This window comes from Gallus gallus, chromosome 8 (genome assembly GCF_016699485.2).
Source record: "Gallus gallus isolate bGalGal1 chromosome 8, bGalGal1.mat.broiler.GRCg7b, whole genome shotgun sequence".
Classification (NCBI taxonomy): domain Eukaryota; kingdom Metazoa; phylum Chordata; class Aves; order Galliformes; family Phasianidae; genus Gallus; species Gallus gallus.
Window position 1 is genome coordinate 4,367,926 of NC_052539.1, and position 26,760 is coordinate 4,394,685.

The window sequence follows — 26,760 nt, forward strand, 5'->3', positions numbered from 1 at the left end:
CGGGAGCTCCCTGTCCCGAAGGCTGGACTCCTGGCCCAAAGAGAGCTACCTTGCTTCTTCTGAGTGCAATGAAGCTGGCTAAATAGGTGCCAATGCAGCAGGCCATGCAGGATGCCTTGCTCCCATAACTCCTCTGCTAGGAGGCTGGAAGATATCAGAAGGAAGCCATAGGGTCGTCTTCCCCTCTCCAGGGCTTCAAGGTGCCTACCCCACCAGAGACCAGTATTCAAATTCTGTTTATTTGGTCACTTCCAACCAGCAGGCCACCAAATTTTGCAGGCCAAGCTACACTGAAGCCTTCCTGTTGCAATCTGTAACGCTGCTATGGCCCTAAGACACAAAGTATATGAGTAAGGAGAGCTTAGATCTCTCCATCCCTGGATCTGGTTTTGGTGTTTACAAAAAAATGGACATAAAGCAAAATTCCTGAAGAACATTCTACCCGTGATGGTCTTCCAGCTGCAATTGGGTTCCCTCCTTTGCATGGTTATACAGCTCAACAGAAGCTCAACAGAAAGGTTGTAACTGGCTGTCATACAGAAATAAGAGAGGCCTCAATCGGGGTGCAAGTTTCCCCTCAGGCTGAATGATGACTGCCGCTTGTCTTCCACATCAGTGTAAAGTGCCATGCAAAATCAGGACATCACTAGCTGCGTTCTGGTCTTCAGCTGACTTTTCAAGCTTCCTAGAGGATGGAGGTTTAGGTGATTTCCTGCCTCCATCTGCATTGCCACAGAACTTGAGCAGGGAGAAAAGAAACAGGCGTATTCTGAGAATAGACACACTGACTCATGTCAGGATGACAAAATTAGCTCTCTGATAGCTTCAGCCTGAATGGAGAGGCTCCTAACTACCATATGTACGAATGACCCTGGGCAGTGAAAGGGAAAAAGATGCATGTATGTGTTTATGAGGACTGGATGCCACCTAATGTGCTGGCGGGTAGACTGAGTACACCAAATACCAGCTCATATGTGTGGTGGAAACATCTGAACCTTTGTAAACAGCCCGACGTGGATGCCAGCATATGGAGGTGGCAGCTTCCAAGGACATGCCTTGCAGCAGGAGCGAAGGAGGCAGGTCGCAAACCCCCAAGGCTGCCCTGTCATCACAAGATCATTCTTGCTTCACTTAACTAGGATGCCCTGAAGTCAGAAGGTTCGCAAACAAAATACACCCTCTTTCTGGCTTCACCTCTCCTGCCTCCTCCTCCTCTCCATGCCCTCACCTGCCAGGTGCCTGGTGGGCAGCAGGGGCCTGTCAACAGCCTGCCCACTCAAGAGAGTTCAGCAATGATGTCTCTCTTTGCTGAGAGGAGTGGGAAGAAAGATGGCTGTCCTTTTGACAGGGGAGAGGCTTCTGAATGAGGTCAATAATTAAACAGAGGAGTAGTAGATGCCAGCTAGTCGTGCCAGATTATCGGTTTCTGGGCTGGGCAGGAACCTTTGTGGCTGTGAAATAGACACAATTTTAAGTTTTTGTTTGGCTTAGTCTTAACCAACTTTTCTATATAGAGAGCATGAAAGTAAAACAGGACCATCTGTCACTTTCAATCCTCCACGTGCCAATGGAGTATGAAGCATCACCAGATAAGCTGTTCTTAGAGCACTAGCTGTATTCCCTCATGTGCTGTGCTTGGTGGAATTTCCTTCTTTTCCTCACTTTCTACCTGCAAATAAACTCACTTGTGCCTGTACCAAGGAAGTGACATACAGAAAACAAGCATAGGATGCTGTGAATACTGTTTCAGGGCAATGGGATGTTAAGTTAAACATTCAACTCATCGTTGATTCAGCACTCCCAGCACACATTCTCGACACCGTTCCTTCTCATTGCATTGCAACCTGGCCATGCTGACACCAACAGGACACCCTTCAGCAAACCACTTCTGGGCAGCAGCTCCCACATGCTGAGCTGCAGAGCTGAGGAGCAGGAAGTTTTTTTCAGAGGGGACAATTAGGGCAAACAGAGCAATAGATCAGCAGAGGCCGTGGAGGAGGAGATGGAGAGGGGCAAGGGGCTGAGCAGGCATTCAGAGATGAGGTCTGCCTGGTCTTTTTACCCCAGCTGTGAACGTGGGTTTGAGCATGCAGAAAGTGAAGGCTCTTGATGCTGCCTCTCAAGTGTCAAGAAAGCCACACTGAAGTTTCCTTTTGCAGCTGGGGATGCTGCTGTGGCCCCGAGTTGAGAGGCGCGTGTAAGGAAAGTAAGGACTGGCGCTCTTAAAAGTCCTCTCACAGGTTAGATGTGGGGAAAAGTTTTGTGACTGCTCTTAATGTGAGCAAACACATTAAATTTGGGTGAAATTTCCTTAATTTCTGCTAAAGCCAACCTCAAGTTCTGCTAAAACCAACCTCAAGTTCTGCTAAAACCAACCTCTTTCCTCTGATTGCAATTCAGTTATTTAATCAAGTCAGTTGAGGAATTGCACTGAGTCATGTTAGCAGAGCCGAGACTCAGATCTGGGCAGCCACATTCCCAGGCCGTAGCTTTCTGTTAACTTCTTAAAATTAAATGCTTACATGTTTCGTTTCAAAATAAGGCTTCATTTCAAAACTAACAGCAGTTGTTTCAAAGGCAAATAAATAACTGTAAGAGTGAAACAAACATTTCCTACGGGGATAACCAAAACACTTTGATATATTGAATATTTTCTAATATTTTGTTTGGAAAGAGAAGCAGGGGAAAATGTTTTCTGTCTGGATTCTCACCACTTTTCAGTGAATTAATAAATTGCATGTTCACACAGTCCTGGAGAACACCCCAAGGCTTTTTCAGACAAGAAACAGAGCTTGTTCAGGACATCTCCCAAGGGTGGGGAAGTCTGCCTAGGGAAGAACAAACCCTGGGAGCTCTACAGTGACAACACGTGAAGCAGACAGAGGGCTCAGCTTTCAAATTACCTCTGACCTGGAGTGAGGATAAGCCAGGTTTTTCTAACACGTGCTGGAGGCCAGGAACAGAAGCTCAGCTTTGGAAGGCAAAAAGCAATTGAGCAGAGATTGTAAGCAGCCAAGCTTGGCTGTGCTGGTGGAGCAGGAGAAGCCCCTGGCTGAACACCAGGACCGTGCTTGGCCATTGCTTTCGTGGCTTTTTGGCAAGACCGGCAGCCCTAGCATGAAAGGAGAAGGGATGCTTTGGGTGCAGGGCAAGGTTCTCCAGACTGCTTTCCTTCATGGCATTTTAACCCTGCTTGTCTTCCTCAGGATATAGCCCATTTGCTGAGAAAACACAGGAAGCAGACTCTCACAGAGGAGCTTTAACACAGAGTCACTTGGTTCTGAGCAGCACAGCAGGCTCTTTGCCCGCCAAGCAGAAAACCTCCTGGCAGGACAGGCTGATGCAGACCGCAGCTCACCACCAACCAGCAAGGGGCAGGGCACAGCTACTCAGCTCTGGCCATGCACGAGTGCACCCTGTCCCCAGGGATTGGGGTCAGGCCCTTAGCACGTGCTTGCCCAAGCTTGCAGCACTGCTGCTACCGCAACAGACATTTACAATCATTCTTGCGGTCTGCAAGATGCAGGGAAGGCACTTTGTGCCTTTCTGAGTGGTGCAACACTATGAACTCTAAAAATCCCTGTGCTGGGATATCCTCAGTAGTGATGTAGGGGTTTTGCAACTCCGTCCTCCAAGAATCTGTTTCACAGCCATGCTATCCACCTTCCCCATGGGTACTCCATCACTGGGTTCTGCACACCTGCTGTCCCCACAGCATTCCTCTTTCTTTCCCTGGACCACGGATAGTCAGAGCAGGTACCCCTATGCTGCATGGCCACCGAAAGGGCAGAGAGTTGCAGGACTCCACATGGACCCACAGAACTTCAAATAGTTGGAGGTGAGCTGAGAGCTGTGCTTGTTGTTCCACATAAGTCAAGCTCAGGTGGAGGTGAACATCCCTTTAAGTGGACAGATATCAGGTTTAAACGGACAACAAAGGCTATGTTAGTCTGTTTTCCACAGGATCCATGGACTTGATTATTCTTATAGGACCCTTCTAACTTGGGTTATTTTATGATTCTATGATTCTAATTGTCACAGGATGTTGGATACACTCAGAAAACAGCAGATTCACAACAGAGAAAACCCTCACACACTACTCAATGCAAATTAGCAGTAGACACCATAGACCTGGCATGTATGCCATGACTGCGTAGATCTTCAGCACTACATGGCTAGTCCTCTGTTACACAGAATTGAATGGATAAAGATCAGGCTTCAGCTCCCCAAAATCAAGCCCCCAGACCACAGCACTGCCAGGCCAGGCTGCCTCCCTGCCAGCAGCACGACCCCAAGACAACACAGCGTGCCAGGACTGGCCCCTCTACAGCAGCTGGAATTGGAAATCCCCTCCTGCAATGTTCATGTGATGGAAGGCTGAGAGTTGTGCAAGACAGGGCATGGGAGGGCTTTCGAGCAGCTCACACACCCCCAGCTCCAGCATTTCATGATGCTGACTTTGCTGGTAAAGCAGCTGTTCTTCAAATGCACAGAGGAAATAAAATCAGCATCTGGTGATGCAATGTGGAGGAAGTAAGGAGAAACTTGAAAACAAGATCTAGACATTAGATTATGAGAATACAATCATCACAGACATTCTTGAGTGACGCTACAAGGGAGCAAGGGCAGGGCAGGGACCAGGATGTCACCAAGCATCTCAGCTCCGGCTTCCGGCAGCACCAGGGCAAGCAGGAGCTGCCCAGCTCACTGGGCCACTTATCCAAAGGAGCCTGTGCTATGTAATACACTACAGTCACTGAGTGACAAGGATTTTGGAGCCAGGTGTCTCAGCAGGCTGGCCCAGACTGGGTATGTGGCTCGGAGCTGAGTGACATGCAGCAGCAGGACATAGTTTCATTTCACCAGGGTAGAAGCAGAGAGAGGCAGAGTGCCAGGCACAGATGCAGTGCATGATGTAGCCTTGTAAGGGTTTTTGAAGGACTGAGAGGAAGAAGATCACAGTGGCTGGGGGCGGATGATGCAAGACTTTCACCCCAGGGCTGGGAATAATCATGCAACAGTTTTACATCTCTCACGATGATTCCTTTCACATCTCGGCAAGCTGGGATCTTTGCCAGACAGGGGATGGATGCGTAAACAAACAGCACTTCACTTTCCTAAAGCAATTTGGAAGGAAAGTGAAAGAGCTGAATGAGATAAGAGCCGTTCCTTTCTCTCAGCTCCTTGCTGCAACACGCTGTGGGTGCAGTGCTGTCCCCAGGGACGACTCTGCACACCCCACAGCATGACAAAGTGTTCCATCATCTCACATGAGAAGCGCATCTCAGCCTTGTCTGTGCAACCTCCCACACTGCTACAAGGAACACTGCTTCAAACTTGTCTCATGCAAGAACTGTCTCAGTTTTGCATAGAGGAGACAAGTTCTGCTGATGCAGAGACAGCAAGTGAAACAGAGAAGCCAAAAAAAAAAAAGGGATGTCTGTAATTGAAATGAATCCATCTAAGCCAGCAACCTAACCAGTAACAAAAACTCCAGCAGCTCCAGTAGTGGATATGGACCAAGCTGACAGAACCTAGGTTAAGCATTCACCAGGGCCAAGACAAACCTTTTGTACGGGGAGACCCCGTGATTGATTCAGATGACAGTGCTATGCGAGCGGCCAGCTCAGAGCAGCAAAGGTAGGCTCTCAAGCCTGAACACAAAAGCAGGACTGTTACTGAAGGGCAGGGGTAGTGTTCAAACAGTCTGGCAATCCAGAGAGAGGATTTGGAAAAACGAGCTGCAATTCAGAAAGGAGAGCAGCAGGAATGATCTACTACAGAAATATGACGAGGGATGGCTGGGCAGAAGAGCACCTGGGAGATACAGAGTTCTGGGGCCAGGCTGGGGATGAGACTTTCTGAAAGAGTCAGGCATCACACTGTCTACAAAAGCCAAACTTGGGCTTGAAGACATGTGGTAATCTGCTTATCCTGCTCTGCTCTGAGAGCTATAGTTGCCATGTAGAGTCCCAAACACTGTCTTTCCAAGGAGGGAATAAATCAACCATTCATAATCCCCAGGCAAGCCTGGGGTATTTGGGTGTAGGAAACGTCTCCTAAGAGTTCTGTTGTCCTCTGGACAGATTTCATAACTGTGAACATCTGATGGAGAGACAAACCTGTTCTCTGTGCCCATATGATAGAGGCCATTGGCTTAACCTGCGAGCCCTTGGGAGACTGAGGAGAAACTCCACGTTTCTCATGACAGTGCAGCCCTGGAACAGAGGACCTCTTTGGAGTCCTGAAGAGCAGTGTAGCCAAACTCCCTTCAGGTGCCATGCAAGTACCACTGCTCCTGCCATGAGGTGGGGAGGGAGCAGAGGACCTCCCCAGGGCACACAGAGCTGAAGGAGAGAACCAGCACTAGCTCTCTGGGACAGCTTCACTGAAACTTACAAAACAAACTCACCCGCCTGCCTGCAAAATAACTGAGTTAAATGGACTTCACGAGGCCTCAGTAATTTCCTAGTTAAACCAAGACCATTGGTATTCACTTGCTGAGGAGAACACGAACATCAGGAGACCAACCACTTCTATATTTGTCCTCTTTAGAACAGCTAGCAGCATAAGAAGTTTTCCACCCTGTCCCTCTCATGCTACCTCTGCTAATGCTCACACTCCCACCCTGCTGCTCTCACTTCCACGGCAAGAGGAGACAGAGGAGACTGAAGTTGCTGCCTTTTCCCAGCCAAGTGATGATGGCTGAGGAATCAAGGAAGGTTCTTTAGCCTTTTAGACTAGACAAATCACTGTTTTATTGTGGGTTTCCAGACAGAGAAGCATCTCCCTACCTGCGGTCCTCTAAACATATTCTGCTTTGGATGCAGGACTTAGGCTAGGGGAACGTGTAAGCTCTGAGATGGAGATGGTCCCTCACTTTATAAAGTAGCATTTGCAACATGAAACCCAAACTGTTACTCCTACAAACCTCCTCAAAGAGCACCAACAGCTCTGATGGCACCAACGCCCTTAGCTCTGAGTAAGCACTTCCAAAGCCCTGAAGGAAGTCTCTCTGTGAGCTATAATGCTGTGCTTGGACCTGCAGTCCCAGCCCAAAGGGCAGTGCTGAGCCATTTCTAACCACTGGCATACACTAATACTACACATTCAGACAATATTAATGCTGCTCCACAGTTTCTCTGTGCTTTACTCCCTTTGAATAGGCTGATGAAGCCACTCAAGCCTTATTGCAATATAGTAGTAACCATAGCACACAGTGCTGTTGCTTGCTGTCTTTGTGCTGCTTCCTTTGGTGAGATTTCTGCAAGTGACAGATGCTGGTAGTTTGCAAATTGGCTACCTTTACATTTAGTGGCATTGCCACTGAAAGAAAGGAGTTACATAGAGAACAAGGAAAGTAAATTGGCTATATATAACTCCACGAACAGATGACTAACACTTATGTCTTCACAGGAAAGAAATAGGAGAACAGAGTGAACAGAAAATATGACTACTTTTCCAATGTTCCTTCTGAATGGAAACTGTTCAGAGTCACCCAACTGATCTTCTTCCTAAAATATGTCTTTCATCTCACTGCCAGGAGATATTGGTGGATGTTGCCCAGCTCCCAGTTACCACATCTCTCCTGCTGGTAGATGCAATTCCTGCACAGCCCCTCCAAAAGCTCCCACACTGGCTTCTGCACAGTTGCTGTTGAACTCAGCAAGAAGCAGAGCACAAGACTCAGGCTGGTGAGGGGAGGAAAGAGGACAACACAATGCTGTCAATCCAGAGGCAGTTTGCTGATAAAAGTCGTGGCTGGAGAGTTTCCAGTCTGCCACAGCACATGATACATGATGTCATCACACACCAGGAAAACTGTGGCTCTAAACTGAACTTAAAGGGAAGAAAAGACTCTGGAACAGGCATGCCACCGTGGCTAAGATTTCCTAATGCTCCTCAGATTATTCTTATTGCATCTTTCAAAATTTGTCTGATTTTCAAATACATTATTGTCAACCACAGTATTCAAACACATGTACACAATAGCCAAGAACCACATAAATAAGCCTTAGAAGCTTCTTGCACAGGAATCCAGCCGACCACCCACCTACATACCATGTGATTTTCAACTAATTCACATGATATCACAGGAGTCCAGAAATTTTTGAAGTTGACACCCTGGTGTGACTGCACATGTAATGGAAAATACAGATTTTCCACCCCTTGGTGGAAGCTCTAATGGAAAATGCCATGGTAGGACCACCTACGCCTCACACAAGTTTGTCACTGTAGCTCCATCAGCTGCATCTAGGGGCACCGCTGATACCCACAAGGGGCTGTTTTCAGTGGAGCACCAGTGGCAGATCTGGCTTTCACAATGCTACAGTGCTAAAAGGGCTGCAGATGGAAAACACTAAATGGAAGAATATTTGAACTGTAAAGCAGAAGAAAGTTGGCACACGGAAAGTATGAACGGGGTAGAGGAATGCATCAGCTGTTGCACTGACTTATGACAACACCATCCTACATAGCTACTAATTAAGGATGACATAGAGGAAGTGAATATCAACTTTGAGGTGACAGCATGGAAAAAAGAAAGTGAAGGAGGCTATAAGAGAATCCCTATTCTCCAGCAAAAGCTGTGGAGAAAAAGAGAAGAGTGGGTTTTTTTTTTTTCTGCAGGAGGGTAAAGGAAAGGTGACCTGGAGATAAGTCACGAGATCAACTCTTGGAAGACCACATCATGCTTTGCCTTAGTCCTCCTGCAAAAAGGCTGAAGAATAGCCTAGGTTCTGGTTACTGCACTTAGGCACATCTATGTGGGATGCCTTCACAGGCTTCTCTCCCTGCAGGAGAGATACATCTCTTCATTGAGAGGGTGGTCAGACCCTGGAGCATGCTACCCAGGGAAGAGGTCATAGCACTGATCTTGCTGGAGTTAAAGCAGCATCTGTACAAATGTTCTCAGATGTGTGGTCTGATTTTTGGGTGGAGATGTTGAACTTGATGATCACTATGGGTCCTTCTAACTCAGGATATTTTATAATTCACTTCATGTGATACAAAAAGGAAGCATTCTCCGCTGTCCTCTTCCCCTGCGTTTCTGGGAGGTTCTGGCAAACATCAGACTGGATGTTGACTGCAGCATGAACTGACAGCCAGCCTTAGCTTTAGCCCTTTTCATATTGCACGACACAGGCAGGTGATGAGCTCAGGGCTGGACAAAAGCCTGCCAGACCAGCTGCTGGTGAGGAGATCTCTGCAGCCCTGAATCCACCCTGCTGCTGTGGGGATAAGTAAGAGCAGTGCTGACATGGTGCACTGGAAGAAATGCTCTTTGGCCTGAGGCCAAAGGCCCTGAGTGGGAATAAGGAATCGCAGCTTTTTGTAAACTAGAACCAGAAACCTCTGCTGTGCAATGGAAAATGTTCTCACACAGTTCTAAACACACATCTGCCCCTAAGAGTTGTGGGAGGGCAGATGTCGGGTGGTAATTGAACTCGGTTCCTCTTCCACCCCTGCCATTCCCACAGGACTGACAGAGGAGGCCACATCTCCAGTGACTTGATGGCACTGTGATGTCTCCATCCTTCCTCCAGAAGTTGCTGACAACTGGATTAAGGCTCCAGTCACACATGAACTATGCAGAGGACAACTTTCCATCTAAGCTTCCATTAATTACACAGCCACATTTCTTCACCCGTCGCAGCAGACACTGATGGAGTCACCATTCAGATAACGCTGCTTACCAAGTTTGCAGACAGAGGTCAGTCAAAACATTGTGGATAGAAACTGAAGGCAGATAGCACAAGACACAAATCCGTAACAAGGGGAAAACATAGGGAGGAACATCACAGATCTGGCACAGCCTGCAGTCAGCAGCTCAAGCACAGGCACCTCTCTAAAAGCCACACTCAGGCTGCTCACTTGTCTGGGCTTCCCCCAGGCCCCAGAGGAGTCCCCCTGTGCTGCAGCATGCTGGCATCATTGTCCTTGGTGGGCTCAGCAGAGCTGTGAATGTCAGGCATGTCACCATATTGCTGAAAGCATAAGGTAAAATCAGGGGACTGTCCCACATACCTGGTAGCTGGCTGTAATGCAAGGAGAGAACCCTGAGTATTAAAAGAGGGAGAGTTTTCTCAACTGAGAGCTTGTCTGTGGCACTCGATAAACAACTAGGTCTTGAAAAAGCCTACAGCATGAAACACTCCAGGCTTTTCCAATAACTGCCTCTCTGTTTGTAATGCTAGCCTAGGCCTTTGACCAGCCCCAGAACAAAAAGTGCTTCTTATCAGGTTGTTGCCCCAGCTCTCCTCTTGCTGCCTCTATGCTGGCAGCTGCTCAGGGTGGGCTTCCCAAAAGAGGTCATGTTGTGGGTCAGAAGCCTCCCACTGGGACTTCACGGCATGCAGACTACTGCAGCCTAATGAAAGGCTTGGAAAGCTGTGGCATCTGGAAAAATCTCTTTTCCAAAGAAAAACGGCACCACAAAGTAAAGATGGGGCAATCTACAACGTCACTGAAAACAAGCCAGTAGGACTCGGAAAATTTCCCTGGGGTTATGCAAGCTTAAAAAAAAGCACAACCTGGTTTTCGAGCAAGGGACTTGGACAAACACTCAAACCACAGTTACCACCTGCTGTTGAGCAGTTTTACAGAAAGCTCATGTCTAAATATGCAGTGGTACATCTGTAAGTCCCCCTCCACACCTGGCCCAAGTAATTAACATCACTTCCAGGGTGGTGCTCAAGCAGAGAAAGTGAGGTTAGGACTGCACAGTGCTGAGCATATGAAATTCCTGCTTTGAAATGAGTTAATTTAAAGCAGATTAGTTGTGCTTTTATCATTTATAACAGATAGCTCATTCAAAAGTTGGCAAATAGTCAAACTCCTGCACACATAGGCTTCAAAGCAAATTCAAATGAAAGAGGTGGCCTTTGTCTGCTTTCAGACGCCTTGTTGCTACTGCCAATCCTATTTTATATTTGACTTCCAAAGAAATCAGGGAAGGGGCACAAGGGAGGAAAGGCAAGCAGGAATTGCATCTTGGTTCTTTGTAGGGAGTGTGGCTATTCCTACACTGAATTTGTTTCCATCCCCTCCTAAGGCTGACAGGAAAGAGGAAAGAAAAGGAAGGACAAGACTTAATGCATACCCTGTCAATAAACATGGAATAAACATTGCAAAATCCCATTTCAAGAGCCAGGACTACTTTTGAGAAGTTCTGAGAAATAAGGAAGAAAACGAGCCCAAATGCATTGGCAATTATATCTTCTGTTCTACTGGCCTTAATCTTGAATCTGTTCCTTAACTGGGGGTAATATAGCTAAACACTGACTGAACAAAAACTACTGGTATCTGTAGAGAAAACACAGCTGAGCCATAGCTGTAAATACTCTTCCAAGTAGATAATCATCCTTAAACTAAACAGTCATTTCAGCACAGTAAGACCTGGCTGAAGCTACAGGAAACTACAGAAAGAAATGCAGCTCTAAGCACAAAGCTGCAGCACCTCCATGCACCCAGCACCATGTCTGTAACATGGTGGAAAGGCAGATTTACAGCCCCTATCCATGGCCCACTTAACTGTGAACACAAACTGCTGTATCTACCCTTAATAAAGTGCATATAAATAGAATATGAACTAGACTCCACCTCCTTTGAGTGAAATGCCTCCTCAACGTCTGGAAACATTTATCTCCAGTCCCTTCTTGAAGCTGTATGATCCTTTCCTTTTTAACCCTCTATTCATCTAAGTAACTGGCAAATGATGAGTCCCAAGAATGACAACTCTGTACCCCGAGCTCTATTTTGTGATAGCAAGAAAAATGCAGCTATTTTCTGGATTAAGACATATTGCTGAAATTGTCATTGGTAGATTTTCTTTTCCATTCTTGGGATGTTTTCTTATGTTTTGTTTCTTAGTATACCTCTTTTTAGACCGCTGTTGCCACTGTGATACAAGGGACATCACAGAAAGTCTCATTTCCATCCTTTAAAATGAAGATTGTATGGGGCTTTTTATGTGGTCAAAGCCAGGAGTTTAAGAGGTGGTGAGCTTAGTTCCTGGGGCTGCAGCATCAGAGCCACAGGCCAGTGGTTTCTAAGGCAGCCCACAGGAGTACTCTGAGGAACAGGCTCGCTGCCCTACTATTTGGAGATGGGTCCTCACCTGCAGCACTTGCAGTGTGTATCTGTAATGGCATATTTGTCATTTGAGTACTGTTGCCTTTTGGGGTGACTGAGTGGTTGGGTCAGGCCAAGAGGAACAGCTGGATCCCGTGTGGATCTTGCAGGCATAAATTCAACAAACCATTTTTTAAGGTAGTCTGAAAAGGGGCTGGAGCAGAAACAGCCATTGCTCTTCATTTGTATCACTGCACAGTTTGGAGCGGAAGAAGGCACATGTGATAGGGGCTAATAGCTCTCTCCATACAGGCCAAGCCTTTTATTGCCCTTTTTAGGAGTTTGTGGAAAGTACCGTTCTCTTGACGTAAGCCATGCAGAGTCACTAACAAGACAGGCAGAAGATGCATACAGACTGGGGGCAGTGGGCCACAGCAACATCACACCAGGGCTATCTGGAGTTTTCGCAGGGTGCTGGATGGGCTTGGGCTAGAGATGGAGGTGGGGTGTCCTGAACCAACAGCTGGCACTGTTCCAGCCAGCTGAGCTCAGCAGCTGCTCGGATGTGGCATAAGCAGGTGTCCCTCTTCCTTAAGCTGAGGTTTCTTCTGTAAGTTGAAAAGAGGAGGGAAAGAGCAGAGGCAGAAGATTAAAGTGTATAAAGGATACTTTCCATACTCTCCATCCACAAGCAAAGCTAGTGAATGCAGCAGAGCCATCACAGATCTCTAAGTGATGTCTTGGTGCGTTAGGATTTCTTTTGTAAATAAACACCAATGAAGAACACTTCCATATTGAAAATAGAAGATCATGGAGAACGTAAAAGTGGAAGCTAATTTCAAAGTTGACAGTCCAATAAACTATTTGAGGAAGACTTTGAAAATCAGCCAGCTCATTTCAAACAGCAAAGTGGAAGTCATTTAAAAAAATCCAACTGTTCTCACTCTTTATCCTGATCAAATGGCATTACTGTGTGCTGTTGATTGCATGCAAATGTTTGCATTTGCCACTGAGACCAGACTTGTGGCTCCACAGCACTACTAGTTTGCAGTCATGTATTTCAGTGTGTGTAGTTTCACTTTTACCACATGAATCATATCCTCAGGGAACTGCAGAAATGCCCTTTCGTCATCGGCACTCGGATCCATGTTGTCAAAATGAGAAACAGATTCAATCTGGTGCCAACTTCTCAGCCATGAAAAAAGCGCTGTGATGCCTCTGGAGATGGGAGCAGGTGGCATACAGCCATCAGCAGTTCTTGTGCTTGGACCTCGTCCTTTCACTTTGAGCTCACCAGAGTTTGTAAACCTGACTTGCATCAAGTCCAAGGTGCTTTTTGGGAGCCCTTACAGCTTACTGCTGGAGTTTCATTTTTGTCATTCTGGGCTGCGAGCCAAACGAAAGTCCTCTGCCTCAGTTTAATGAGGAAACAGTCACACATTACCTCTTAGCCCCAGGCTAGTGATGAAACAGACCATGGCTAGCTCCTCCTCTCAGTGTTATTAGCATGGGGAAAGCTCCAGCATAAAACCATCTCCATGTCCCATCCTGGCAGCAAAGTGAGCAGGAATTCCAGCTGTGCCTTTTCTGACATCGGTGCTGTTTGCATACTTGCCTCTGGCTGTCCTGAAGATAAGCATCATGGAAGCACCACGCTTGATGGAGAATGGAAATACTCCACAGAACAGGAAATGTTGTAAAGTAGTTTTATATACTTCAATATTTGTTTTGATTATGATTTCATTCTTGATTTCTACAATCTTCTATTTGCTCCATAATGAACAGGTAAGGACACATTCCTAACTCTGGACTACACAACACACATGTATTCCTAACGATTAATATTTCTGCATTCATGCTATCATTTAACGGCAATCTAGTCCTTCTTTCTCTTTTGGAGACCGCTAACGCTTTTACTTTCCAAGGTCTGAGCTACTAACATTTCCGCTGGCTCCTTGGGAAATGCCTTCAACGTTTTGCTTTCCTTTAAGTAAGATTAGGAAAAAAAAAAGTTTTAATTTTGTTCTTTTAAGTTTTCTCTCCCGCATAAGTGAAGTCGGCTTTTCTAATATGGTACAGACTGATGTTGCTCTGTAAGGACAAGAGAGGTTGAAGAGTCCTAGTATTTCACCAAGCATGAAGTCTTTTCATTCTCAGTTTTACCAAATGCTCATACAGTCTTACCTAAATAACAGTTACTGAGTCATGTTGCCTTCTGGATATCAACAGCTGACTTCAGTATTTTCTACTCTTACATATGCATGTACTATAACAAACAGAGATTCAAGGGAGAGCCAAGCAACAGATGTGAAAAAGCTCAGCTTTTTGCTTGCCAGTTTTTAAAAAGATTTGGTCTCTGGGAGGATCCAAATTCTAGTCTGGGAGATTTTGCATATCCCACTGTGATATAGCTCACTCCAATTCCAGTCCTGGAGAGAAAAGAGGACAAGGGAAAAATCCCCTTCTGTTAAGAGGCAGGATGGCTTGTTCTTGTGGTCTGCCACCTCCTCATGGCATAATGACAGCAGGGACTCCCCAGAGGACAAATACTGCAAAGCTCTGACTGCTTTTATAGAATATGAAAACTGCTAAATTCCCAAAGAGAGAAGCCTGCTCTGCACCTTACAGCACTTTTTTTTTAAAAAAGGTTTTAATTGTTTTGGTACTTTTAGCTGCTCTCTTAGAACCCCTCATCTACTTCAGAGCTGTGAGCAGAATCACAACTGCATCCCTCTGATGGCAGTGAGCCACAGAGCAGTTCCTACATCTCACTGACACATCACTTAATGTCACACTGCAGAAAGGTAGTGGCTTTAGTAAGAAAAGGAACTGCTTTTGTCCTGTTTCTTGTATTAATTGGAGAGACAGGACCGGGTAATGAAAGCCTTTCCCTCCAAGGAATCCTCCCCAGCACGCAGGACAGCAACTTCCTAAGGAGCAGATGAGGTTTTGTTTCAGTAGGGATTTTAAGCATTCCAGAGCTTGGAAGCTGCAAGATGAGATGGATCCCTATAGCTGTAATTTGATCTCAGTCTGCTTTTTAGGCTCTCTGGTCAGGCAGCAATCATAGCTCCAAAACTGCTCTCTAAGGAGAGTACAACCTCCATAAACAAATACTGAGTCACTAGTTAGAGGAATTTACTGTAATCTCCCACTGCTGCCAATTTACCATCTCCTTCCCTTGTCTGGAAGGCCTTTAGGAAACTCTTAACAAGGAAGTCTGACTACCAGACCAGGAAGCACCATGCCTGACTCCCCAGCTAAATGTGATGCAGGGGTTAAAAAGAAGTAGGCTTAAAAGCCAGCAGCAGTTTTCCGTTCCCTGCACATCAGATCAGGTACAACCTTGAGGACATTACTTCACCCTTCCATGTTTCCTTCTTGCTTCCTGCACAGGGGCAAGGAAGCCTGAGGGACACTCCAAAGCAGCAGTGACCGCTGTCAGCACAGCCAGCAAAGCAGTGCATGGGCTGCAGTGTGCACTGCCCTGTCGATTGGCAATAAATAATGGCAAGGTGCAATACACAGAAGGAGTGATTCATAGTTGTATGAGGGGAAATCAGAACAGCAATGTAAAACTCTCCATACGACAGCACTGGCTTTGAGTACATGTCCACAGAAATATCATTTGTGACAGTCTTGGAGAGCTGGATCGAGGGATGAATGAAAGTCGTAGCATCAAAGAAGTGCACAGACCTCCTCTGGGCACTGATGACAGTTACTGTCCTTATTTTTTTCATGATACCACTAAAATGCATATGAAAAATGCTGATCTTGTTTTAAACATTTAAAACTTAATTGAAGAACTGTTTTTGTTTGTTTGTTTGTTTTTGCATAGCAAATCACTGTTTGCACTTGAAAGCAATCACAGTTAGTAATTACAAACATAAAGGCTATTTCCTTTTCTAAGAGACCACTTTTGTGCTCTTGTAATGAGAATGCTGCTTTGTTGAGTTCAAAAATAGACTAAAAATTCTCAGCAGAAAATACTGACAAAGCTTTACTTCTTTCCACAGCCACGGGGGACGTGCTGGGCACATGGACAATGTAAGTAGTAGGAGATATCAGAGCTGCTTTCTGGTTTTGTCAGACTCATGCTGGGACAAAAATAAGTGTTCCTTAGTGTTCTGCCACAGCCCTTGTGTGTGGCTTCACCTGTTCCACACACGTGTAAATTCTGATCGCAGAAATATGGAGCCCATAGATTATGTTGGCCCCCGCAGAGATATTCTCAGCTCTGCGCCTAGAGCTGCCAGCCAGCAACCTCCTATCCTAGCCAGAACCAGCCAAACTCATCTCTGAAAACAGCCCAATAAAAGCAGCATTGTAGAGGCAGGTTCATTTTTACCTGGTGCTGGCCCTCAGTTCCCTGGGCTCAAGATAGGGCAGTCCTAGAGAAGCATCCTATGTACCAGCTCAGATCCTCAGAGAGATTTAACACATCAGTGGAGCGCTTCTGCATCCATTAAACTTCAGCTAATTACTTGACTGTGTGAGACCTTAACCAGCTTAGATGCTCCAGACAAAGGTTAAGGCTGAAGTTACTGCTGTGAAGTGAGCTGGGCATCCCCATTACCTGCTATTTGATTCACTGCATCAAGACCCTGATGCATTAAGTATGATAGAAACATGCATCCTCACGGTATGCACAAACAGACATCGCCATGAGTTGCCACTTCCCTACCAGAGTACCAGGCATTTGACAACTGGCACCGCCCCTAACCATGGCTGTGGTGGTGCGTGCTCATTCAGTGCAGGAACAGGAGCAAAATCTGGCAAGACCCCATAGGCTCAGCACTTGTGAGGGACAAATCCAGAGAAGCCAGTGAGCAGAGGATTATCATAACCACCCTCATCATTGTCAGGTCCAGCTGAAGTTCTGCCCATGAATTATTTCTCATTAGAGATCAGCCCAGACCTAGCTCTTTGCCTTGAAGGTTCTGCATCGCTGGGGTGCTTTGAGCAGCTAACCCACAATAGCATGGAGTTCCTCCAAGCCACCCATGGCCCTGAGGGCTATCAGAGTTTCTCCCAACAGACTAAGATCTCTACCTAGCACCTCTGAGTTACTAAGCTCAAAAGATCCCTGACAATAACGACAATCATCATTACCCTCTAAAGAAAAACATGAGGAAAGGAGTGTGGAGCGATGTGGCAATGGGAGATAGTAAATTACATGCACATGTACAGAACAAGATTGTCCTTAAATATAATTAATCACCATTCCCATTTTGTCTGTATTTTCCTCAGTAAAAAAATATACTCCAACCAAAAACAGAGGTACCATGATCTGGGAATGGAGCTTTGAATACTGCCAGGGCTTGGTGAAGCATTGCAACGAATCCTTGATGATCATGGAGAACGGCAACTACTTCATCTACGCTCAGGTCAACCGCAAAACGGAGATAAATGAGTCTTTCATGCTTGTGCTGTACAGAGAGCCAAACATCGATCTCAATAGGGTTGTGGGGCCAAAGAAGGGGGATGAAAATGGTACAGTAAATTTTGGTAGACCTTTTCGTCTGAATAAGGGAGATAAGCTGCATTGTGAGATAAATGTCGAATATCCTGAAAGTATTCTCCATGGGAATCAGACTTACTGGGGTCTTTATAAAATATAGCAGGGTTCTGCTCTGAGTCAACTCCTCCCTTACATGCTCCAGGAAACCTTAGGGCACTTATCATCATGGATTAAAAGCTTGCAATTTCTCTTTACATGAAGTTCAACTTGCTGGAGTGCATGCCATAGTAGGCTGGCATCCTACAGCGACAGAGTAAGCTGTAAAACAAAGTAAATAGCAAACTGTCATAATACTGGATAGCCCTCGATCACCACAAAGTACAAGAGAAAGATGCTTCTGGAAGGAAGAGTCCTTGGTGCATCACAGGATCGACCCAAAGATCCTGGAAAAACAGGTTTTATTCAGTGTCCTGAGCTGAGGGGGAGTTCTGCTTTGTAGATGGTTGCATTTCAGAGCTGGGTACCTGCTGGAATCTCGGTCCCTTCTAATTAAAGGTGCTATGCAAAACTAAGGTATCGTATATCATTCCTGCACAGCTTGCCCACAAATGATGCACTAGAGCCAGGGGATGAAGCAGTTCAGAATCAGCCTGTGGCAGAAGAAAAGCTTTTCAACTCCATCTGCATCTTTGCCCTCTTTTTGCTGCTAGCAAGGTAAACACCCCATTGGAGTTTGCCAGGGGCAGCTTCCTCTTCTCACTTGGTTCAGAGCACAAGGACCTTTGCAGTCAAGCCCAAGCAGTACTGCTCCTCTTTGAATTCATGTCACATACCAGCACTAGCTGAGCAGCCTAGAAACACAACAAATGCTACTCTGTGTATCTAAATATTGGAAAGAGAACTAAAAAGCATGTATGAGGGCAGTAGGCATGGAGGGCTGGAGCAATGCTCCTAGCTTTTTTCACTACACTTTGTAGCAAGGCAGGGCAAATTCAGTCCTGACACAAAATGGGAAGGGTCAAGCACTCCTCCTGCCTCTGTTCCACTCAGGCAGCCATGTCAGTACTGCCGCAGGGTGGTGGGAAACATGAGCTAGAAGGGGAGCAGCACACCCTTCACCTGCTTGTGTAAAACCATGGGTATCAAGATGGTGCTTGCTTCAAAGCCTTGGGAATCTACTCTGCTTCCTGGGATGAATGTCACATCACCTGCACAGCACACGAAGGTCTCAAGGCCCCTGCAAAGGCAAAGCACCCTTGGAAAACCAGTCTGCTGTATCTGCATTGTGGCCCAGGTGCCCCACGTTCCTCTCCCTTGCCTGGGCAGGTTGTCCCAGGGGCTACGTGCTTTGCTTTCCTGACACCTGGACCTTCACGCTGTCATGCTCAGAGTTGATAACAGCCTTGTGGAAGGATGTGCATGGGAAAGAAAAGCAACTGAGATGCAGAATGGAAATGAATAGTCATGGGGGGTGAGTTGGGGCAGTTAGTGCTGCTGGCAGCTTTTACAATTTTATATTCCATGCATTGTAATTCTAAAGAACCAAGAGCCGACCTCTTACCAGGACGTCTGTAGTCTTGACATCTGTTTCATGCAATCTTTGACTGATGAAAACATTACTCTTGTTCTTACTTTGTTTGGTTGATTTCCCTTAGTTTAAAATAAAAAAATCATACAAACCGCAAGCGTATCTCACTTCTTTGAGACGGACCAAGAAGATAACTGACTGACACATTTCTCTACCTTTCATCTACTTTCACTAAACTGTGTTTTCTGCTCAGAGAGGTTAGCAGTAGTAGCACAGATTAAGAGTACTATGAATTGCCTAGGGCAGTGTTGAATGCGGTCCTGCACCCTGCACATCGTGGCACTGCCTGTGGCTCAGCACCATGGGGATGGGGAGGAGGGGGCTGTCAGTACTCACTTGCCTAGGGACATGCAGGAAGGCAAAGCAATGAAAAGGAGAGGCAAGTTATACAGCTTCAGCATTTAGCAGAAGCCATCATGGCAAGACAACTGCCCCTAGTTACTTTCTGAGTCATAAAGAAAGTCCAAAACAATTGACAGGGGAAGGAAGACTTCTCATTCCACATTGGAGCCATCAAAATCCCTGACCGCGCACCATGCCAGACAGGATCTGGCTCTGACAGACACAGGCCTCCAAGAAGGGTTGAAATCAGAAGGCAGACACAGAAACACCATGAGAGTGAAACTGCATGGAGACTTCCTTGTCCCATGGGATGTTTTCAACATGCCCATCAGTAGGTTGCTTAGATAAAACAGAGGCACACTCTTAACATCCCTCTCCTGTCATTTGTGCCTGCTGAATCTTCCCATGGCTTCTTACTCACCCTGTTATGTCTTGTGACCCTGCCCTACTCTTTAGAAATAACTGGGGAACTCTGTCTGTTCTCTGTTTCTCTTTGAATCAGGCTTTGCCCATGACGTGCCCTCACATTCATGACTGTCAAGAAACAATTTCTCCTCAGCCTCCCAGTGACCAAATTGTTCAGAATCCTTGAAAATTTAAATCTCTTTACCTTGCCTAGACAGGCTGGAGCAGTGGGCCCAGGAGAACCTCATAAGGTTCAGTAAATCCAAGCACAAGGTCTTGCACCTGGGTCATGGCAACCCCTGCTTATCAGTAAAAGCTGGAGGATGAAAAGGACTGAGCACAGCCTTGCTGAAAAGGACCTGTGGCTACAGATGGATGGCAAGTTGAACATGAGCCAGCAATGCAAGCTGGCAGCCCAGAAAGCCAACCATATGCTGGGCTGCATCAAAAGAAGCGTGGCCAGCAGGTCAGGGAGGTGATCTTGCCTCTCTGTTCTGTGCTGTGAGGCCTGGAGACCTGGAGTGCTGCATCCAGATGTGGAGTCCTCAGCACAGGAGAGACATGGACCTGTTGGATATTGTCCAGAGGAGGGCCACAAAAGTGACCCAAAGGATGGAACACCTCTCCTTTGAGGACAGGTTGAGAGAGAGCTGGGGCCGTTCAGCGTGGAGAGGAGAAGGCTCCAGGGAGACCTGGGAGAGGTCTGTCAGTATCTACAGTGGGGCTGTAGGAAAGAAGGGGACAGACCCTTCAGTAGGGTCTGCTGTGACAGGACAAGGGGAAATAGCTTCAAACAAAAGGAAGGGAAATTCTATGATCCTTGCCCTAGGCAGCAGGGAATACATAGCAGACCTAAAAGACAAGGTTTCCTAGTGCCTCAGGTTGGAATTCCTGCTACTCTGAAAATCTGCAGAATTATCAAATCAGTGCAGTGTTAAAAAGCCATTTCCATTACAAACTTTCTTCTTTGGCAATTGAAATTATTATTTGCCACTAGGAGAGTGTTTTCACTAAGATGTCAGGTTATTAAAAAATTGCATATTTCTGTGTAGCCTTTTAATTATACATTCTTTCTAATCTACGGGAAGCATGACTTCAAGGACCATGAATGTATCATGAGATGGACTTCATAAATAGCTAGTCACATGCCTTCAACAAGAAAAAAATGCAATTTTTTTTCCTGGACTCAGGGAGTTCCTGCTTTCCCAGAAGCTTAGCACACTGCACACCCCCCTGCAGCACCAGAGACATGAAGGCCATTGAAGAACAGAGCTCTATGTTTTCAGAAGCCAGCCAAAATGTGGTTCTATAAACAGAGTAATCACTTTTTAAAACAAGTGCTTAACTACAAATAATCACAATATATTAATTGGTTCTTTTATTTAACAAACATCCTCAAACCACCTACCATCACCTTGCTTTAGTACGCTACTCCCTCTATATTTAATAGAAGCTATGTGCTTTCTGTTACATCCTGATTTACAAATTTAATTCAGACTTTCAGACAAAAATTGGCACAAAGAATATCAAGCCCCCCGTGGCCTTTCCTCTAAGTAGGTCAGAGGCAGTTCTGATAACATGGAAGACACACATTACCACTGCTGACTCTGGCCAGTCAGATGGAACAGCCAGCAAATCCTGGGCAAAGAAACTCTAGCTTGGAACTGTCCAAATTCAATGTCTTTTATCTAAATTGTCAGTGTGTGGAGAATAACCTATGTCTACAGCCATTGTATGCTCCGTGAAGACAGGTGAGTGATGCAACAAGCAGTAGCTGTACCTGAAATCCTGCACCAGCGCAGCTCCCACACACTCTCTGTTCATGCTGGTTAATAAGTGTACTGTGCAATGAGAGGTTTTCCACCGGCTTTGTGGCAGGCATCAGGGGTGTACACACATCTCAGACACAATGCACTGACTGCTCCAAAGTCCTCAATCAGAAAATGACTCATCCATGCTGAGAATATGAGTGCAGTTTATATGATAGAATAGTTCTGCTGGATGGGACTTTCAAAGATCATCCAGTCCAAGTATTTGGAAATGTTTCAAATCGTGACTTGCTTTCAAGAAGTTCACGTTCAATTTTTCTCTTGCCTTTGAAAGAAGTCCAAACCATGCAAGACCCAGTGGCAGTAGAAGAAGCAACAAGCCAGAAAACCGAGTGCTACTTCCCTAGGAAGCAGCAGCTCACCAGGAGATGGGAGCCTGCTTTTTGGTTAGGAGCAGCTTGTTCACATCACCTTATACAAAACTGTTCATCTAAAAAGACAAGTCTTGCTGCTTCATCTCCCCTTAGGTAGATGAAGCCTTAGTGTTGAGGAAGACCAAATCTCATGTTTAGTGCAGCTTGAATACTTGTGCCTTGAACTTTCCAAAAGTCACCAGGATTCAGTTAGCAAAGTCTTGGCCACTTCTAAAAATGGACTGTGACCCCCATAACTACTTAATGCTTTGAAGGTTTTTACCACAAGTGTTTTTCTTGCAGAAGCTCTACTGAACATCATTGGTACAGGTTCCCTACGTCACATGAGTGCTTGCGAAAAATCACTTCCTTTGTAGGAAGCACCTACAAACTTTCTGCCCAGGTATGTTTCTCTACAGGTGCTCAGCTTGCCTTTCTAGGGCCAAGTTGCTCCTTTCATCACAAAAGCAGAACTAGTAAGCAGGATGTTCATTTACTTTACTCTGATCTGAAATGAGAAAGAACTGAGAAGTGATGCAAATCCAGCAAGTGCCTGGAGTGCTGTCTTACTGTGAGCCCATTTCTATACGCTGTGGAAACTGAGTGATGAGTAACAGGGAAGAGCTGTTTTCTACTCCAGCCCTTTCAAATGCAGTTGGATTTCCCCACTGCCCACTTATGTGAAAACTTCCTTTTTCTTTCATCATGTTGCAAGCCGAGTATCTGGTTTAGGGAAGCATTTGCAAAACTGTGACAACTCTTGCTCTCTACTGGAATATAGAACAACCCACATTGTAACATCCTTCTATACAAGCTCAGGAACAGCTGCTCACTCAACCAAGTGCGTCAGCAGGCAGGCTGTGCTCTCCCTCCTCATCAGGAGCAGTACACAGCAAAGCAGCGTAACCAAAGCATTTACGCAAAGAACCACAGCTCTTCTGGCCTACATGCAAAAACACAGGATTTTAACCAGAAAACAAACCTCTGTGGCTGAACAGAAGAGACTTGGCATGGCAACTAATATTCCTAGAGTACACTCTTTCAGGCTGTAATTTTTGGATCCACCTTAATTGTCAAAACTTCAAAAGCTACAAACAGAGGATATGCTCTTTGCTGTTTGATGCAGCATCACAGCCTGAAACAGCCTTACAGAAGAAGAGAGCAGAGGAGAAGCTCGTGATATGCAGTCCAATTAACTCAGTATATATGCTAGTTAGTCGCCATTAAAATCTCATATTTTGGACCCGTAACTGGTCCAAAGCTGAACCGTGTTTTTCCCTCTGTAATAGAAAATCAACATCATTTCATTTTTTTTTTTTTTTAATTTATTACTACCTGTAAGTACTGACTTGTAGACGCTTTGGGAGGAATCAATCCTCAGACAGGTTTGTGCACATGCTGTTGCCTCCTAATTTCAGGGCTCCTCTGCCCTGAGCACTTCACATCCACATATCAGTGAAGACAGCCCGTGTCATCACAGATTTTAGCCTGATAAGCAAGATACGCACTGGGGGAGAGGAAAGCATTACCAGCACTTCCATGTGAGGGAGGAAAGGCAAGATGACGTGATTTCTCTAGGGTCACTGAAAGTCCATGCAAGCAGAGATGAGCAGCTGTCATGAGACTTGGCCCAAACATCCTCACACAGAAAGAAAGAGAAATGAGAAGAGCTCTCAGAAAATAAACTCTAGAAGTGCCACATCTAGATTCTTGCGATTTTTTTCCCCTCTTTTGAAGACAGCAGTCTAAGACAATCAGGATAAGCTAAAAGCGGACAAAAAAGCTCCCAGATGTCAGAAATGTGACCACGTTGCAGGGTTCAGTGGCATTACCTGATTGGCTAGCACAGTGCTTATCCACCACCCCCTTTGGCCTGCCTTGGGCCTCGTGCAAGGGGCTCTCTGGGCTGAGATGCAGAAACCCATTTTCCACGTTAGTACTTTTGAAATAGGATTCTCTACTGAGCTGCCTATTTTGCTTCTATTAATATTCAGATTTTATAGCTTCACAATATTTTAAGTTTCAATCATAATTTTTGAGTATTTGAGACTACTAGTAGCAGAACTTCAAGAAAAACATATCAAAAAATACCAACAACCAGAGCTGAATGGAAACTATTATGGGATTGTCAACTAGCCATGGTAGGCCTAAGTGTCGCATGTTTTGAAGAGTGTTACAATAACTGAACCAAAGAAACACAATAGTAGTCTGAGATGCGTGGAAGGCACGCCACATGAGAGGTTAGGGGAAAAGCAATAGCAAGTTCCAGTTTTGGCATTTCTCTATCTGCCTCAGCCAGCTCATGTACTTACGGAGAAAGTCTTGTTACATATTCCTGACTTGGCATTTCTCAAATTACTGTAAACACATCAGAACTGTGCAGCTGATCCCTGAGCTTGCAGCCCAGAGCCAGGATGATTAACACCTCTGGTCATCAGAGTCAAATATTAAATATGTTTTCAGCTCAAGTTAATTCTATACAAAGCCCTTCTCCTATTGTCAGTTTTAAAATCTCCCAAAACACACTGAAAAGACCAGTGTTCAGAGAGGAGATATAGCTTTATTTCTGCACAGGGTGCAAGGTGGGTAACCTTCACCAGTCAAACACACCTGAGTCTTTACACTAGCTTCCATTTGTAATCCAAAAGCTTTCACTACACACCCACCTCATACGTAAGTCACACCTAACTATTACGTATTTCATTACTGTTTTCATTACATATTTCATTACTTGTGCCCCTATTTCAAGGAAGTTGCTCTTATTATAGAAGTCTTATTGTCAGGAAGGATGCTTGTCATAGATCAGCAATAAATCTGGAAGTTAGAAGCAGAACTATAACCCTGAGCAAGCACGTTAATTTGGCAAAATGGCAAATATTCAAGGATGTTGCTGTTATAGCATAGATATGTAGGACATCTGGAAGTTATGAGCAAAACTATATAACCTTGAGCAAAAATGACAAGAAATTAGTTCTGAGACATCACTCCCAGATGCAAAATTTCCCTCTAATATCAAGAAATTGACGTTCACAAGAAAGACAGAGTCCCTCCTAGACATTCCCTCATATACTGCAAGTCCACACCTGTGATAACCAAAGCAGAGCAGGGACAGGCATTCTCTGATGAGGGGAAACAGAGAATTATGGAGATCAAACCCTCTAAGCAGCAAGTAAAGGGAAGACCTTTGAATGCCTGAGGACTCCAGTGAATCCTGATGGGCCCCTGCGCCCCCTTCTGAGGCAGTAGCAGAGCCTGAGCAGGTAGCAGGGCAGCTCTTCAATGTCTCCCTTTCTGCAGACCACAAAATAACTGCTCTTTGCAGCCTTTCTGCCCTCCCTCATGAGCCAACACAGGGTACTATGAGGTAACCACCTTCATACTCTAGATCAGAATAACCTCTCAAGACAGCAGATTTGCAATGTTCAGGAATCATTCACAGAATCTTATATCCATAGGAGCGGGACATTTTCTTTCTGTTGTTACTCAAAACACTTAGTGAAGCCTGCATTATAGTCTGAAGACTGATGACTGTTAATAGCAGTGTTCACACTGGTTTCAGAAGTAATTCCTTCTATTGCCCTGTCTGCAAACAAAAACCCCACTAAAAGTCATCATCCCACCCTGCAGTGCTGTGGGGACTTCACAGTCACCCTACTCTAACTCTGCCTCCCAAAACCATACCTATATATTCTCCCATACTTACATTCCCTTACATGAATGTTCTTATATTCATTCGTTATATTCTTACGCCCACAGGTGTTCTATTTATGTCTCTAAGGATGAGTAGGGAAGTGAGCAGGAGTGAACTGCAGAGCTCACCCCACCTCATACAAAAAGGCCAGACTAGGAGAAGGAAGGAGGGAAGTAATTCACCTAGGGAGATCCACTTATCTTGTTCCAGATCAAAGCTGTTTGCGTTCACCCACTTAAAAAGAAACACTACATTTAGCTGAAGGTCATTATTATTTACACAGTGGGATTCCCAGCCACAGACCAGAAAGCAGTGAATCACTCAACCAATACAGAAAGAAATAAAAGTTTTCTACACTCATAAGCCCACAGCTTATACTGGCTGTTGGACAGCCTTTGATTGCTTGGCTTCACTCAACACTGGAGCTATCTGATTAAGTGAAGCTATGCTGCTTTTCTCTGTAGAAAAGATCATTCATTCTTTCATATGATTGAATGAAAATTCAATTATTGAATAAAATCAGATGCCTCTGAGTCCCAGGTTTATAGCCTGTGTCCCCATCTGCACTGTTTCACAGGACTGTGAAAAATTTGGAAAAAAAGGGCATCTAGGAGTTTTTGTACATTAAACGTTCATTTTTAAGAAACACAAGAGAACAAAGCTACCACAGGCCAGCTTATACAGTCACTTATCATCAGAAAAAGTGAAACAATGTTTTCACTGTCCATCCAAAGATAAAAGGATAACGAGAAGTCCAACACAATGATCCTTATGGGTTCCTACCAACTTGAGTTATTCTATGATTCTACAAAATATTTTCCTGGCTCTTCACATTCTTTACACACACACAGTTTTTTTAAATACTATTTTTATTTATGTGCTGAAATTTTGCCCATTGCACAAAATACTTGGCAGTCAAAATGTAAAACGTAAGACCAGTTATTTTCTGATACTGCTTAGAGAAGAAGTTATATAAACTGTTTATTTTTACCTGTTTATAGTAACTCCTCCATAGTGGG

General features: G+C 45.2%; 2 protein-coding genes across 3 annotated transcripts in view; one reads left to right on the forward strand and one right to left on the reverse strand.

Annotated features, from left to right (window-relative positions):
* Window positions 1-26,760, reverse strand: part of FASLG (Fas ligand (TNF superfamily, member 6)) — a 131,406-nt gene that overhangs the window by 29,165 nt on the left and 75,481 nt on the right. The gene's annotated exons all lie outside the window — the stretch shown is intronic.
* LOC107053928 (tumor necrosis factor ligand superfamily member 18) lies at window positions 13,623-19,212 on the forward strand. The gene is made up of 3 exons (XM_040704832.2): window positions 13,623-13,857; window positions 16,089-16,119; window positions 17,323-19,212. The coding sequence occupies exons 1-3, from the start codon at window positions 13,714-13,716 to the stop codon at window positions 17,691-17,693; spliced, it is 546 nt and encodes a 181-aa protein (XP_040560766.1). The 5' UTR covers window positions 13,623-13,713; the 3' UTR covers window positions 17,694-19,212.